The sequence below is a fragment of the Salminus brasiliensis genome, chromosome 7 (assembly GCF_030463535.1).
Source record: "Salminus brasiliensis chromosome 7, fSalBra1.hap2, whole genome shotgun sequence".
NCBI lineage: Eukaryota > Metazoa > Chordata > Actinopteri > Characiformes > Bryconidae > Salminus > Salminus brasiliensis.
The window spans coordinates 4,102,597-4,115,510 of NC_132884.1; the positions used below are offsets into that span (position 1 = coordinate 4,102,597).

General features: G+C 42.8%; 1 protein-coding gene across 2 annotated transcripts in view; it reads left to right on the forward strand.

Moving 5' to 3' along the window:
* cyth4b (cytohesin 4b) overlaps window positions 1-12,914 on the forward strand; it is a 42,822-nt gene that overhangs the window by 26,714 nt on the left and 3,194 nt on the right. For both annotated transcript variants that reach the window (XM_072683503.1, XM_072683501.1), the window contains exons 2-12: window positions 1,299-1,381; window positions 2,322-2,386; window positions 3,552-3,618; window positions 7,250-7,368; window positions 8,377-8,457; window positions 9,400-9,512; window positions 9,894-10,042; window positions 10,716-10,827; window positions 11,024-11,100; window positions 11,203-11,274; window positions 12,442-12,596. In XM_072683503.1, coding sequence (XP_072539604.1) covers window positions 1,316-1,381; window positions 2,322-2,386; window positions 3,552-3,618; window positions 7,250-7,368; window positions 8,377-8,457; window positions 9,400-9,512; window positions 9,894-10,042; window positions 10,716-10,827; window positions 11,024-11,100; window positions 11,203-11,274; window positions 12,442-12,596 — 1,076 coding nt within the window. In that variant the 5' untranslated portion in view covers window positions 1,299-1,315. The remainder of the gene's footprint in view (window positions 1-1,298; window positions 1,382-2,321; window positions 2,387-3,551; window positions 3,619-7,249; window positions 7,369-8,376; window positions 8,458-9,399; window positions 9,513-9,893; window positions 10,043-10,715; window positions 10,828-11,023; window positions 11,101-11,202; window positions 11,275-12,441; window positions 12,597-12,914) is intronic.

The following is a 12,914-nucleotide window of genomic DNA, read 5'->3' on the forward strand; positions in this document are numbered from 1 at the left end:
TCTCGATAGTTTATGCATTAGGATTAATAACTGATGATAAACCTAGGGTTCAAGGCCTCTCTCTCACAACGAGTGGACAGTCCCTTTTTGTTTTCGCAATAGTCACGTTAGGTACTTATCCTGTTTTTCTGGACAATGTTTTGCAATTACCCCCTCTTACCAGAAAGTGTTGCTATGCTCCTCTTGGTGTCCAGTCGACACGGTGTGCAGTTAGCTAGCTATAGAGATTGTAGTAGGATCTGATAGGTTAGCTTTTAGCATAGCACCTGCCAGGAAACCGCACTGACGCTTCCTCTGGTCAACCGTTTGGTGCTTCACCCAGTCTTCGTTAGCATTAGCTTTTAGCCTCATAAGCCTCGCTTTCATGTTCTGCCAAAATAGCCGCTACGTTTAGCCTCAAAAGGCTTTTGCTAGTGGCACTACAGATGGACTACAGTCTGTAATTATTGAACTACGAAGTGCTTCTATGTGGAAAGCAGAGCTGATGTAGTGGGAACCAGGAATGGTCATGATGTTCTGATATGACTGTGTAGGACCCTCTTTTTGCCAGTAGTGTAGTGCTGGTGTTGTGTTCTTTGTCTTAGTGCTGAACATGTCCGACTTCACTTCAGAGAGCTAGTTTTGCTATATTAGCTTAGCAATAGGCCGCAATACACAGTTGGAAAAGCTGACTTTACAAAGACTGAACTTCAACGCTGTTGTTTTTGTTACGAGCGCTATCTGAAGACCTATAGGATGGGTGTCCGTTACACTTGTGAACGTGTGAAGTGCGCTACACTGGTCAGCTACACCCTTAACACACAAGCAGAAGCTTCAAATGCACATGACCACAAGCACACACTTGCTCGTGCTGAGTCACAAACACAGAAGAGCTGCAAGAGAGCTCAGTACCCTCTCTCGATTGAGCTGAGTTTGATCGAATCTCACTTACTTACTCATTTAGACGGAAATTGAGACACTGGATACGTTTAAACTGAGAAAATTTGGTTTGCCATAACATTAAAATGATTATTAAAAAAAGGAAAAACATTGATTATTATATCTACAGGGGCTTCATCTGTCAATGGGTGGGATTTACATATTAGGCAGTGAGTGAACAGTCGGTTCTGGAAGGGGATAATCCTGAACCACTTTGCCAAGAACATCAGGCAGGTCTTGTGGGGTGTTCCCTGGTATGCAGTGGCTTTTGAGAGCTAAGCGAGATGTCCCTGGCTGTCAGTTTGAAGACTTTCTTAAAGATAAACATGAATGTAGATTAATATACTGTGTGTGTGTGTGTGTGTGCTTGGGTGTCTAAGTGAAGTCGGATTTCACCATGGAGGAGAGGCTTGAGATAGAAAACCTCAAGTTACACAAGCAGGATCTCCTGGATGACATTCAGGTAATTCATTCTAACATTGCTAGAAGCCACCTAGCATCCAACTACCAACACCCTAGTAACCACCTGATATATCATAGCTATCTTGTTGCAACACCATATCGATGCCCTAGCAAACACTACACAATCCCATATCAAAAAGCCTAGCAACACCATAGCAACCACATGGAATGCCACAACAACAACCTAGCAACACCATAGCAGCCACCTCGCATCCAACTACCAACACCCTTGCAACCACCTGGAATATCATAGCTATCTTTTTGCAACACCATATCAATGCCCTAGCAAACACTACACAATCCCATATCAAAAAGCCTAGCAACACCATAGCAACCACCTGGAATGCCACAACAACAACCTAGCAACACCATAGCAGCCACCTCGCATCCAACTACCAACACCCTTGCAACCACCTGGAATATCATAGCTATCTTGTTGCAACACCATATCAATGCCCTAGCAAACACTACACAATCCCACATCAAAAAGCCTAGCAACACCATAGCAACCACCTGGAATACCATAACAACCACCTAGCAAAAACTTACAAAAAAAGCCAAGTTAAGCTGCTCAACCATTCTGCATTACCTTCAGGAAATGAACTTTAATAAATATATACTTGACATATGAGCTAAGGTCTGCTGTTACTGATATGATTATCATTATAATTACTATTTTTAATTAATGATCATTTTAATGATAATTTGCTTTTAGAGTTCAGTGTTTTGGTTCTGTAACTTTGGAGAGCACTTCTGCTTTTCTAGTATAGATACTTTTACTAAAGGATGATTTCACACAGTTCTCCTCTCCCTTAAGTTAAAGGGGTCATTGTGGAAGTTGTGCTGTTGCCATGGGGCCTTATGTGTGTGTGTGTGTGTGAGTACATATGTGTGTGTGTGTGACACTGAGTCACATTGTGCTGAAACTGTTTTTTTCGCAGAAGCTGAAGTGGGAGATAGAGAACGTAATGGCTGACATTCAGGACTTCGAGTCTACAGAGGAGAAGTGAGTGAACAGTCAGCTTTCATGCTCCGCTGCTGCGGCGGTGACCATGCTTTACACGTGAACCTGCACAGACCTGTTAAAGCACACGCGATGATTGAATACGGACACCTATACAAGTCAGCCATAACATTAGTACCACTTAGTGCCTCCACTCCACAAGACCTCTGAAGTCGTCCTGTGGTATCTGGCACCAAGACGTTAGCAGCAGATTTTTAGACTTCTGGAAGTCCTGGAAGTTGTGAGGTGGGGCCTCCATGAATCACGGACCTTAGGTGCCCATGACCCTGTCGGCGGTTTACCAGTGGTCTTTCCTTGGAGCTCTTTTGCTAGGTACTGACCACTGCTGACCCGACCTGATGTTCAGGAGATGTTCTGACCCTCCAGTCTAGTCCGTCTAGACGTCACAATCTGGCTCTTGCCAAAGTGGCTTAGATTCTTACGCGAGAACTGGCTGTCTAATATGTAGATCCCACCGTTTGACAGATGAAGCCCCTCTAGATGAAGATAATCCATGTTTTTCACATGACCATGTTTTTTTGTGAGCTCGGACCATGCCATCAACACTTGGGACTTAATATGGGAGGAGCCTCTAAGAGAGAGAGAGGGGGGAACTCGGAGAGCTTTGGGCTGGAGTTCAGGTGTCTTTTGGTTTGTGGTGGAGGCCAGACCCATCTCTGAGGTGTGAGGCGAGGTGATGGGATGGTGTGGGTTTGAAAAAGCTTTGCCATCAACATGTTCCTCCCCCAAAATTCAACGATTTTATAACTCTACTTTAGCAGAGCATGAACAATGAAGCCATTTGTAGATCGTATTCCTACACTGGGCGAAGAGAAACTATGGATATGTATCAGAAGACGTTATTAATAATTTCTCCTGAGAATAGCATTGCTTGGATTGTGTTGACTGAGCATTAGATTTCATAAGAATGGTCATTCTTCATCACCTAATTTTTACCTACAGGCTATTGCCTAAATACTTTGGCCCATTCCTAGTTTCTAGCTCAAATCTGCACCCCTGGCTTCTAGGAAAACTTTCAATTAGTGAAGAACCTTAACAGTTAATGGTTCCTCAGGGTTCTTGCACGCTACCACCCCAAAGAACGCTAGTTGGCACCTTAACGTCTGTCATTTTTTACTCATTTCTCTCTTTCATTTCTCCCTCACAGCAAACTTCTGGAGAGAGGCAAGCAGTTCTCTAGCGGCAAGAAGAAGTTCAACATGGACCCGAAGAAGGTGAGCTTATCTGATGCGAGCTGTGTCCCAATTCAAGGATGCGGCCTACCAAAGCAAGCCTACGAAGGCTGCAAACAATCCTTTGTTGCCATGGAAAATTTAAAAAAGTGTTTCTCGGTCGCGTATGAAGGAGCCTTCGAAATGGTAGCCCAGTCACACTGCTGTGACGCAATCCTTTCAAATGCAGCCTCTGAAGGAGGTGGCCCCTGAATTGGGAAATAGCTGAGGTGGTACTGTTGAACCTTGTGGTAAAAGTAAAGGGCCCATATCATGAAAAATCCACATTTTTGTGAGTAGTATCTGAACATCGGTCAAGTTTCAACGATGCGGTTCGTCCACCAGTTCGTAGGATCCATACACAGGCTGAAAAATCTGTCCAATACGAAAATGCTGCCTAACTAATTTGGCCAAGTTAGCTCCACCCATTCTCATGAACTTCTAGGGAAGGTTTCAGTTTGGATATATTTTTAAATGAGGCACATTGCAGGGTGGCCACTGAACTCTGAGGTCATTTACTAGTTTTACTAGTCTTAAAGGCACAGTAACAAAAAAACAACTACTTTAATTCCGTGTTATAAAGATTGGAAGGCTGGAAAACGTATAACAGTATGACTGTATAACTGTATAATACTCAAGAAACATTACCCTCTAAATCTCCTCGCCGATGTTATACCCAAGGATCAACATGCATTGCTTTGCATGTAGTTACCAGTTAGCAATCTGTAGGGTGTTATTAAAGACAGGGACCATAAGGGGTTAAAAAAGTTGGGGGGAAAAAAGGGAAATAAAAGAAAACGTGTCGAAACTCACAAGCCCTTTAAGGCCTCCACCAGGTCTTCAGTGGAAACCAGAGACCCGATTACCTTTTAATTGTGACGGGGGGGCGGGGGTCTTTGATGAGAATGTCACTCAAGTCATCGGAGCTACATTGATGACCTACACCCACCAGATGCCAGAATCACACAGACATATTTGCTACATCTACATCATAATTTCTAAATAAAGATCAAACAGTAAAACCACTTTTCCGTCTCAAAAAAGCAATCAGAAGTGACCCGCTTCTCACATAAAAAAAGAGTCCAGGCTCTTCTGACTGTGTGCAAAACCGAGACACACCAGAGTTGGAGCTTAGTCGGCGTCTGTGGCTGTGAAAACTGAAAGATTTGACCTTTCTGGAACAACTGACTGTGGAATAATGTTGGCGTGCAACGTGACTGAATTCCGAACTGGGCTTTGTTTAGAGGCGAGGTGGTAGAGAGGCAGAGAGTGAGAGACAGCAGCTGAGAAACGGAAGACCCACCTCTCGTGTCTTTTTTAAAACAGGTCCTGTGGTTTTTCTCTGTGAATTTCTGCGGTTTGGTTTTCAGAGGGCGACATTCAGAGCTGAGCTAGCAAGCAGCAAGCAGCTTTTTTGCAGGCCATGTTTCCCTGATGTAACACGCATGTCTTTTTAGCTGATTTTAAGGAACCCATTTTACTCAAACTTTGCAAAGCCTTATTATCCAGTAAGTAGTCTGAATTATCCACTGTGAATTGATGCTGAGGTCGGGAATGAAATCCCACCCTAATTGACCGGTTAAACATTCCAATAATTGGACACTATTTCTAAACACCTCCCAGTTAGCTCAAGACTTCAGAGTTCACCACAACTGGTTTGCAGTCCTTTACTGGCGGTTTATGGCAAATCTAACCAAAATATGTCCCACTCTTTATGTCCCAGGTTAGCATTTTTAGTATTTTAGCATTGTTAGCGATACCAGTTAATGACAATGCATTATACTCTAATTTGCACCAATCGAATCCAAGCACCATGGAAACCATGTCCATATTACTGTGTAAAGACATGCTAATAAACTGTATAATACTACCGTTGATGTACCGTTTCGGCCATCTTGGATTTTGAACTCTGCCTTCTTGAGGCTCTCCCAACTTCCCAAGTTGTGGAGGTGTCAACAAGCTTTCAACAATAGATGCCAGTCCTCTGGTTTAGAAGGTGGTGGATATAAGTCATTTGGTGCACCACAACGATCCTTTTGTGTTGTGTTGGAAAGCTAGCCGGCTCTTCTCTAAACAGCTCTAAATAACACTAGTGTCCACAGCAGTAGCCTTCATCAGACTGCATTCACTTTAAATACGACATGACCACAAACCACCTGATATGAAGTGACCGTAAACGCAAACGCAAAGGTGGCCGTGTCCAAATAAGGTGAACAGACGCATGGTTTTACACCTCTAGGGTGGCATAACTGTCTAACTGCCTGATATTCATCATGGGTTTAAATCCTGAGAATGATGCGCCTAATGGGAGAAAGGCCCTGCCTTGCTCTTTTGGTCTAGTGAACCTTCAAGCAAGGAGAGTGGTGCATGATATCAGACTTGGTCTTCAAGCTTCAGTGCTTTTTTTTATATTCGATGTCACCAACCAACAGTGGTCTCGTTTTGAGTGTGCAGTAGCTGTCTATCAAGTTCCTACTCCTCCATCTAACCCCAAGACTACATGACAAAACCACCAGCCTCACATGTACACCTACACACGAGCTACACTCACACAGAAAGCTCCACTCTGCCAGCATTAGTCAGAGTTTTGCATAAGAGTTTACACAAGTCAATAGATTTGCAGCCCTCGCAGGCCTGAGTTGCAACAGAGTGGAGGTATCAGAGTTGGAAGTGACTGAAAGAGGTTTAAGGAAGCTTGACGCAAATTTAAGGAAGCTTATGAGTAAAGTCATTTTTTATTTCATTAATAGACAAGGGTATCGCCACAGGCCTAGGGTTTGGCATATTTGTGGAAATGAATTGTATATGATAAAGAAACTGAATGGAAATAGAGTTATTCAGAAAAGGGAAGAGAGTTACATAAAGAAAAAGAGAAATGATCGCTTGTGAATCATAAACCATATATTATGAATGCAAAGGCGGTGACCAATGCTGATGTGCCAAATAGTGCATCTATGGAGTATTTACTGAGTAATTTGCTCTTTGGTGTATAAATAGTAAGCATGTGACTCGACTGGTTGGGGCGAAAAACCCCCAGACACTGTATTTCAAGCCTATTTATCACCCTGTTATTTTGCTCCAGTATGCAATGCGATTATTTCCCTTTTATAAAGAGCTCCTGGGAAAAAAAAAAGATAAGCCCCTTTTCTGTCTGGTTTATGGCACCGGCGAAGGCTCACAGAACCACATATTATAGCATAGCCTTAACACTGTAATTATTCCAGTGTTAGTTATTCCAGTAGTGCTGCTGTCCTCTCATTGTGTCCTCTCAGCGAAATTTGCTGTTAGCAAGCTGAATGAGAGAAAGTAGCTGGTTAGCTTTTAGCTTTGCCTATTTCTGGCTTTATTTCTGATTAGTGTTTAGCTCCAGTTAGGTTCAGCTGAGGTAGGCCAGTTTGTTTTTGTTGGACCAGATGATGGAGAGAAGAGACGGTAAAAGCTAGCATTGGCTATTGTTAGCTTTTAGTCTAGCACAGATCCCTGTTTACATCCCCGGCTTTCACTTGCTGGTACTAAGTAGCAGAGTGGTGGTGATCTGGTGCTGCTCTCCAGAGCTACAAAAACACCATATTCCAAGCTGGCTGTTGTCTATCCATCAGTTCACACCTTATGACACTCATGTGTTTTATTGTAGGGGATAAATTACCTGGTTGACAACAACCTGCTGGAGTGGAAGCCCCAGAGAGTAGCGGAGTTCCTCTACAAGGAAGAAGGCCTCAATAAGACTGCTATAGGAGACTTCCTGGGAGAGAGGTACTGTGTCACACCTTTATTCCATCACAAATACAGCCTGAACATATGTCCAAAAGTATCAGAACACCCATTCACCCACTAATCAGTGAATTCAGCTACTAAAACATGCACACAATGCTCATACAGATGCTCTGTTGCACACATTGTTTATTCTCCATAACTTATTCATAACTTTGTTAAGTAGAATGGGATGATCTGGAATAGCCACACATGAGCCTAAGGTCACCACGGCCCATGCTATGGCTTGATTGGATGGTAATAAAACCACCCCCCGCCACCCCACCCCCCAGCATCGGTCCGTGGAGCACGTGTGGAACAATTCCTTTTGGATGAGAATCAACATCCAGCATCAGCACCTAATCTTACTAATGTTCTTGTGGCTGAATGCAGTCAGACATCTTCACAGCAATATTTCCACATCTAATGGAAATCCTTCCCAGAAGAATATAAGTTGCTACTGCAGCAAATCCCTTGATTTAAGTAGTGTTGGAGGGCTCTGCGGTGGCACAGCTGTCTAGTGCTCTTCCACCATGACCCGGCCATAGGCATGTTGCTTTGCCATCAGCACCCAGAGTCTGAGAGAGCACAGTTGGTCGAGCTTTGGGTAGATGGCGCTCTCTCTCATCACTCTTAGAGCGACATTTCGGCTGCCCAGCGAAGCTGTGTTAGCGGCAGTTCCAAAAAGAGGCGGAGTCTGGCTTCACACGAATGGGAGGAGACATGTGTTAAGCCCTTACCCGCCTAGTGTTTAGAGACCGGCTAGGGCTGGGGGTGGGTAAATTGGTAGTAACAAATTGGGGGAAAAGGGAAAAACCATATATATATTTAAATGACCATTAATTAAACTTCACTTCAACTTCACCTCTTGTCTTGACTGGATTCACAGGTCAGATATGCAACCTTGGGGAGTTTTATCATGACTATTGTTTTCTGTCTGAATCTGACGTCCCTGTTGCGTGATCAGGCCACAGTGCTGTAAATCTGATGAACTCTCTTTGCCCTCCACAGAGAAGAGATGCATCTACAGATACTTAAAGCATTTGTGGAGCTTCATGAGTTTTCAGACCTCAACCTCGTCCAGGCACTAAGGTCAGCTCCATTTTTTTGGTGTATTTCAGTTTCTGAGTCCATGTGTGATTTTCTGCATGTAACCAAATACACTATATGTCCAAAAACCTCTAGACACCCCTTTTGATTAATGCATTCAGCTACATTAAGTTGCACCCATTGCTGACACAGATGTGCAAGTGCACACACAGCTTGTCTAGCCCCTGTAGAGAAGTACTGCCATTAGAATAGGGCCCCTATAGAGGAGGGGTATAAAGCCCCCAGCATTGAGCTGTGGAGCAGTGGAAGAACTGTGTTCTCTGGAATGATGGTTGGTGCTCCATCTAATACTTTTGTTATGAGTTAGGGAGTTGGGGATGAGGATGCGGAGTGGACAGTCTTCCCTGGACAGTAGAGACAGTTGCTCCAACAAAAGTCTCTACTGTCCAGGGAAGAAGGATTGAATTTCAGAAGAAACTGTGGGCAGGTGTCCCAATACTTTTGTCCATATAGTATACATAATGGACTTGTTTTGTTATGATGGCACCTGTCAAGGGTTGGGATCTAAATATTAGGCACCAAGTAAACACAATTTGTGAGTCTAAGATACTTTGACAAGGAGCCAAATTGTGTTGACTTGACGACTGGGTCAGAAAATGTCGTGGGGTCTTGTAGGGGTGTTCTCGGTATGCAGTGGTCAGTAGTACCTACAAAGAGTGGTCCAAGGAAGAACAAGCAGTGAACCGACAACAAGGCTCCATGAAGGTCTTACCTCGCAACTTACAGACACAACACAATGATAATGCCTTGGTTCCAGATACCACAGGACACCTTTAGAGGTCTTGTGGAGTCCATGCCATTACGGGTCAAAGCTGTTTTGGTGGCCCGAGATGGAGCTACACAATATTAGGCCACATTAGAAAGGCTTATTTGGCTGACGGAGCTCTGTTCTCACAGGTCATACCCCTTCTTTCTCTTTCTCAGGCAGTTCCTCTGGAGTTTCCGTCTTCCTGGTGAAGCCCAGAAGATTGACCGCATGATGGAGGCTTTCGCCACACGTTACTGTGACTGCAACACCGACGTCTTCCAGTCAACTGGTAAGATATAGAGCCTAAAGCATTAGCACTAGCCCTGTGTAAACCTAAAATCATCCCATGCTTGCCTTAAACAGCATCGAGGTGTACAGTAATCTCTAATTGACTTGAAGCTTATAGGTAACAGCGTGCTCTACAGGGTCAGAAACCACACAAGCGATTCTGCTTGAGATTTACTAACTAGGCTTACTTATGTAAGCACTTGGGCATGGTGTGAAGGAAGTGTAATTATTTATGCAAGCAGTTTTCATGGCTGATTTCAGACCCCAGACATACTTGGTGTAAATAGGAAGCCGTGTACGTTGCATTTTCGATCAGCCTTCCCAAAGCAAAAGGTCTTGCATGTAGCCTGACTTACAAATTATCTTTATGGTCTCCTTTCAGACACCTGTTACATCCTCTCATTTGCTATCATCATGCTGAACACCAGTCTGCACAACCCCAACGTGAAGGACAAGACCACACTGGAACGCTTCATCAGCATGAACAAAGGCATCAACAACGGCGATGATCTACCCTATGAACTGCTGACGGTGAGGCCTAACCACAGTGCAGTCACGGGTTTAAATAACAACACTATAGCTGTTGTTTGCTAGGCTGTTGCTAGGTGGTTGCTAAGGTGTTGCCTTACCATCCAAAAGCGCATATGTCATAACTGGCTAATAGAGCTGTGTCTACAAACTGTTGGCTAAAACGTGGAGTGCCAAAACGTTTGCCAAAAAGATGGATGGTCCAATAGCTCAACCATTACGTCCACAAACCTTTGTCTAAAATGTGGGGTGTTCTCATCCCAAATTCTCATTCAATACGTCTGGCTATTAGAGAGGTGTCCAGAAACTTCTGGCCAAAATGTAGGGTGCCAAAACCTGTGCCCAAAAGCACATCATGGTGACATCATCAGAGTGATATCATCATCAGAGTGATATCATCAGTGTTCACAAGCCTAGGTCACACAGGCTGAACAATCTGGAGTGGATCTCCTCCACCGTCACCATGTTTGTTGTTATCACATACTTTTGACCCTTATCTGCCCCTCCAGTAGATATACTGCTCCATGCCAGCGTAAAGCACGTGCATAAGTATGTGGACAGTGACATATATGGACAGCTAATGCTGAATGATGAATTGACAGGGGTCACAATGAAACCTTAGAGTCAGGGAGTTTCTCTTGGCCCTCATGGGTTCCTCTTTCCTCTAAACCAACAGAAACTGTATGATAGCATAAGGAACGAACCATTCAAAATCCCAGAAGATGATGGGAACGATCTCACACACACTTTCTTCAACCCTGACAGAGAAGGCTGGCTGCTCAAACTGGGTAAGACATGGTTTTGAAGGTCTCCAGATGCTCTGCTCTCACGCTAATACGTGAGAAGTTCTCATATTCAAGCCACATTTTATTTTTAGCTTTTTATTCATACATATGAACGTCGCATAGCTGCAGAGGTGGCTGAGCTGCTGTTGGGCTGTGTGGTTTATGTGTGATGGTAAATGGTTGTGTGTGTGGTCTGCAGGAGGAAGAGTGAAAACCTGGAAGAGGAGGTGGTTCATTTTAACGGATAACTGCCTGTATTACTTTGAGTACACCACAGTGAGTAAACTAACTTACTGTATTCCTCCATTGCATTGGGATATGCACTGTTTGCTGGTGCATAGAACCAGAAAAAAAACTGACCCATTTATTTACTTTCAGGACAAAGAACCCAGAGGGATCATTCCCCTGGAGAACCTGTGTGTACGTGAGGTTAACTACACACGCAAACCGGTAAGCTCTAAGAAAGAAAACAGCATACAGCATACACACTCATATCAGACTATTAGGACCACCTACCTCATAGTGAGAAGAACCACCTTTGGCTCAGATGACACTAGCGTGTAGGGTGATGGAAGGTGGTCATTATAGAGGCGTATCAATTGCTCTGTACCATTTGCCAGAGGCCACAAGTCAATATATTGAGGCTACAAAATAGAATATTAAGGCCACAAGATAATATATTGAGGCCACAAATTAAAAAATTGAGGCCACAAATTAAAAAATTGAGGCTACAAAAACATATTTCAAGGCCACAAGATAATATTTTGAGGCCACAAGTTAATATATTGAGGTTACAAAATAGAATATCAAGACCACAAGATAATATTTTGAGGCCACAAGTTAATATATTGAGGCCACCTGTAATATATTGAGGCTACAAAATTGTTTATTAAGGGCACCAAATAATATTTTGAGGCCACAAGTTAATATATTGAGGCTACAAAATAGAATATCAAGGCCACAAGATAATATTTTGAGGCCACAAGTTAATATATTGAGGCTACAAAATAGAATATCAAGGCCACAAGATTATATTTTGAGGCCACAAGTTAATATATTGAGGCCACAAGTTAATATATTAAGGCTACAAAATAGAATATCAAGGTCACAAGATAATATATTGAGGCCACAAGTTAATATATTGAGGCTACAAAATAGTTTATTAAGGCCTTATGCTAATATAATTTTTTAATTTTTTTTAAATTTTTGGCTGTTTGTGTAAATTTTTTTTAATGAATTTTATTGAGCATTACACGTTTACCATATTCTGCTTGTAAATAATAACACGCTAACCGCAAGGTGTTGATTGCTGGTTGGGGCTATCACTGTAATCTTCTGCAGAGTGCAGCGGGTTATTTCCGAGCAAAAGTTATTTCCGAGGCTCAGTAAAAGACTGTGTTTGTGCGAGTTAGCTGTAAGTGGAACTCCTGTAGTTACACCATAATGTTTTGTCAGAAACCCTGGCAACACATCCGCTAACACTGACCTCATTATTCACACTCATTCTGTCATCTGTTCTATATTACACATCTGTGTCATGTCTTTATTTAATAGACAGGAAGTATAAGGTCCCTTTGATTCCTGTATCTAACCGTATACCTGTCTGACTGTGTGCAGTACTGCCTGGAGCTCTACAACCCAAACAGTAAAGGGCAAAAGATAAAGGCGTGTAAGACAGAAACAGACGGCAGGGTGGTGGAGGGAAAACATCAGAGCTACATGATCTGCGCTTCATCAGCCGAGGAGAGAGATGACTGGATCGAGGCTATCAGGTCTGGAACTGTATAAAAACATAGATAATAAATAATAATAATAATAATAATAATAATAATAATAATAATAAAATAATAGTGTTTTTTTTAGTTATGTAGTACATTGTCATCCCAAGGCACTTTACAGAAGATAACAGTGAGTTACAACACCGGCTTCATCTGTTACAGATTGGGGTTTGGTTCCCATGCTGTACTATACACTGTACCAGTAAGAGCCTTGGGCAAGACTAAAATATTGAGGCCACAAGTTAAAATATTAAGGCTACAAAATAGTTTATTAAGACCCCACAATATTTTTAGGCCACAAGATAATATTTT